General features: G+C 50.9%; 1 protein-coding gene across 1 annotated transcript in view; it reads left to right on the forward strand.

The window, feature by feature from the left end:
- Positions 1-440: 440 nt before the first annotated feature.
- Positions 441-1,492, forward strand: part of SGIP1 (SH3-domain GRB2-like (endophilin) interacting protein 1) — a gene marked incomplete at its 5' end in the record, with an annotated part of 13,202 nt that continues 12,150 nt past the window's right edge. The window contains one exon of the mRNA XM_009697512.1: positions 441-567. Within this exon, the coding sequence (XP_009695814.1) occupies positions 441-567 (127 nt within the window). The remainder of the gene's footprint in view (positions 568-1,492) is intronic.

The following is a 1,492-nucleotide window of genomic DNA, read 5'->3' on the forward strand; positions in this document are numbered from 1 at the left end:
CTGCCCCACCACCCTGGGCTGCTTCAGGTAAGTTATAGAGAATTTCTGGATCGATGTTATGGATATAAAACTACCCCCGAAGGATCCAGAAGGACCCGGTGAGCTGGCACGTGGTGGGCACCGCTCCCTTGCCGGTGCCGGGTGCATTGAATCCACGCCATGGCCCTTGGAGCTCCCTGTCCTCGGTGCAGATGGGAGCTTCAAACGCCCAGACCCACAAGACAGTGGGAATTATCTGCCGTTTTTCTAGGTCCAGACTAAAATGCCAGTGGCACTAAAAAACTGAAGTTGTTCAGTTTGGCACTAACCCGGGGGGCTGCCCCGGGAGGCCGGCGGAGGTACGGAGGTTTACGGCTTCAGGCAAAAGCTTCTGTTTGTTTGATGCAAATGTCACTGCATGTATTTTCTTTAACCTTTTGTTATTTTATGTTTTTCTACAGTCCAGGCCTTTTAGCCCTCCTATTCACTCATCCAGCCCTCCTCCGATAGCACCTTTAGCCCGTGCTGAAAGTACTTCTTCCATATCTTCCACCAATTCCCTGAGTGCAGCCACCACTCCCACCGTTGGTAAAAACATACAGCACTGCTGTTCTTTCACCTTTCCTTTCTCTGAACGTCCTTAAAAGATTCCTGGAACCTTTTCATTTGCTAGATTGTTCTTTGGGTTCTCGTTCATTAATTTTCATCAGGTTTTTTAAATGCAAGAAGGGATTTGAGGGGGGGTGTGACGGACCAAGAACGTGATGTTGCTAGGGAAGCTTTCTTTGCGGCAGCTTTAAATGTTGTGAAAAACAAATGTTTGGTGAAGGTAGAGGTTATCACCAAGTGAAATATAATATAAAATGTGCTTATGGTCTGTAAATTTGGTCAAAATAAGCCTTTTTTTTGTGGGGGATGCTTGTACCTGGAGGGGAGGGGTGCTGGAAGCCAGACCTTGGGATCCAGGAGACACCCAATATTAAAATCTCTTTGAATGTTTTAAATTCCTTTTTCCCCTTGAAGTGGTAGTGGGAAACGGGGTCTTGGAAAAGGCTCTTCCAAATCGTTAGCTTAACACGCCCTAGACCAGAAGAAAGTGCTGCAGTTTTCTTTTGGAGGAGTACCCTGCCAAAAGTGGGTTTTGCCAAACCCCCCCAGGTGCCCCCCGGGGCCAAAGAGAAGAAACGTAAATAAAGTCTGGCTGGCAGCTCCCAGGCTCCATGCGCTGTGGCCCCCCCGCGCCTCCCTTCTCCATCCCTCCGTCCCCTCCCTCCTGGCTGCCGGCGCTCCCCCCCCGCCATCCCCCCCGGCTGCCGGCCCCCCCATCCCTTGCTTCCCGCACAGCTCCATCCTCTACCAGGAACATCTTCCTCCTTTTTTCCTCCTTTGTTTCTTTTCTTTCCCTGTTTTTTGTGATGAGCATGCCCGGTTTGCGTGGTGGGGAAGGAGCTTTGCAGGCCATCGCTGGCACAGGCTGGCAGATGGGCTCTGCGGAGAGAACTGAAACCCCAAC

This window comes from Cariama cristata, unplaced genomic scaffold (assembly GCF_000690535.1).
Source record: "Cariama cristata isolate BGI_N322 unplaced genomic scaffold, ASM69053v1 scaffold25073, whole genome shotgun sequence".
NCBI lineage: Eukaryota > Metazoa > Chordata > Aves > Cariamiformes > Cariamidae > Cariama > Cariama cristata.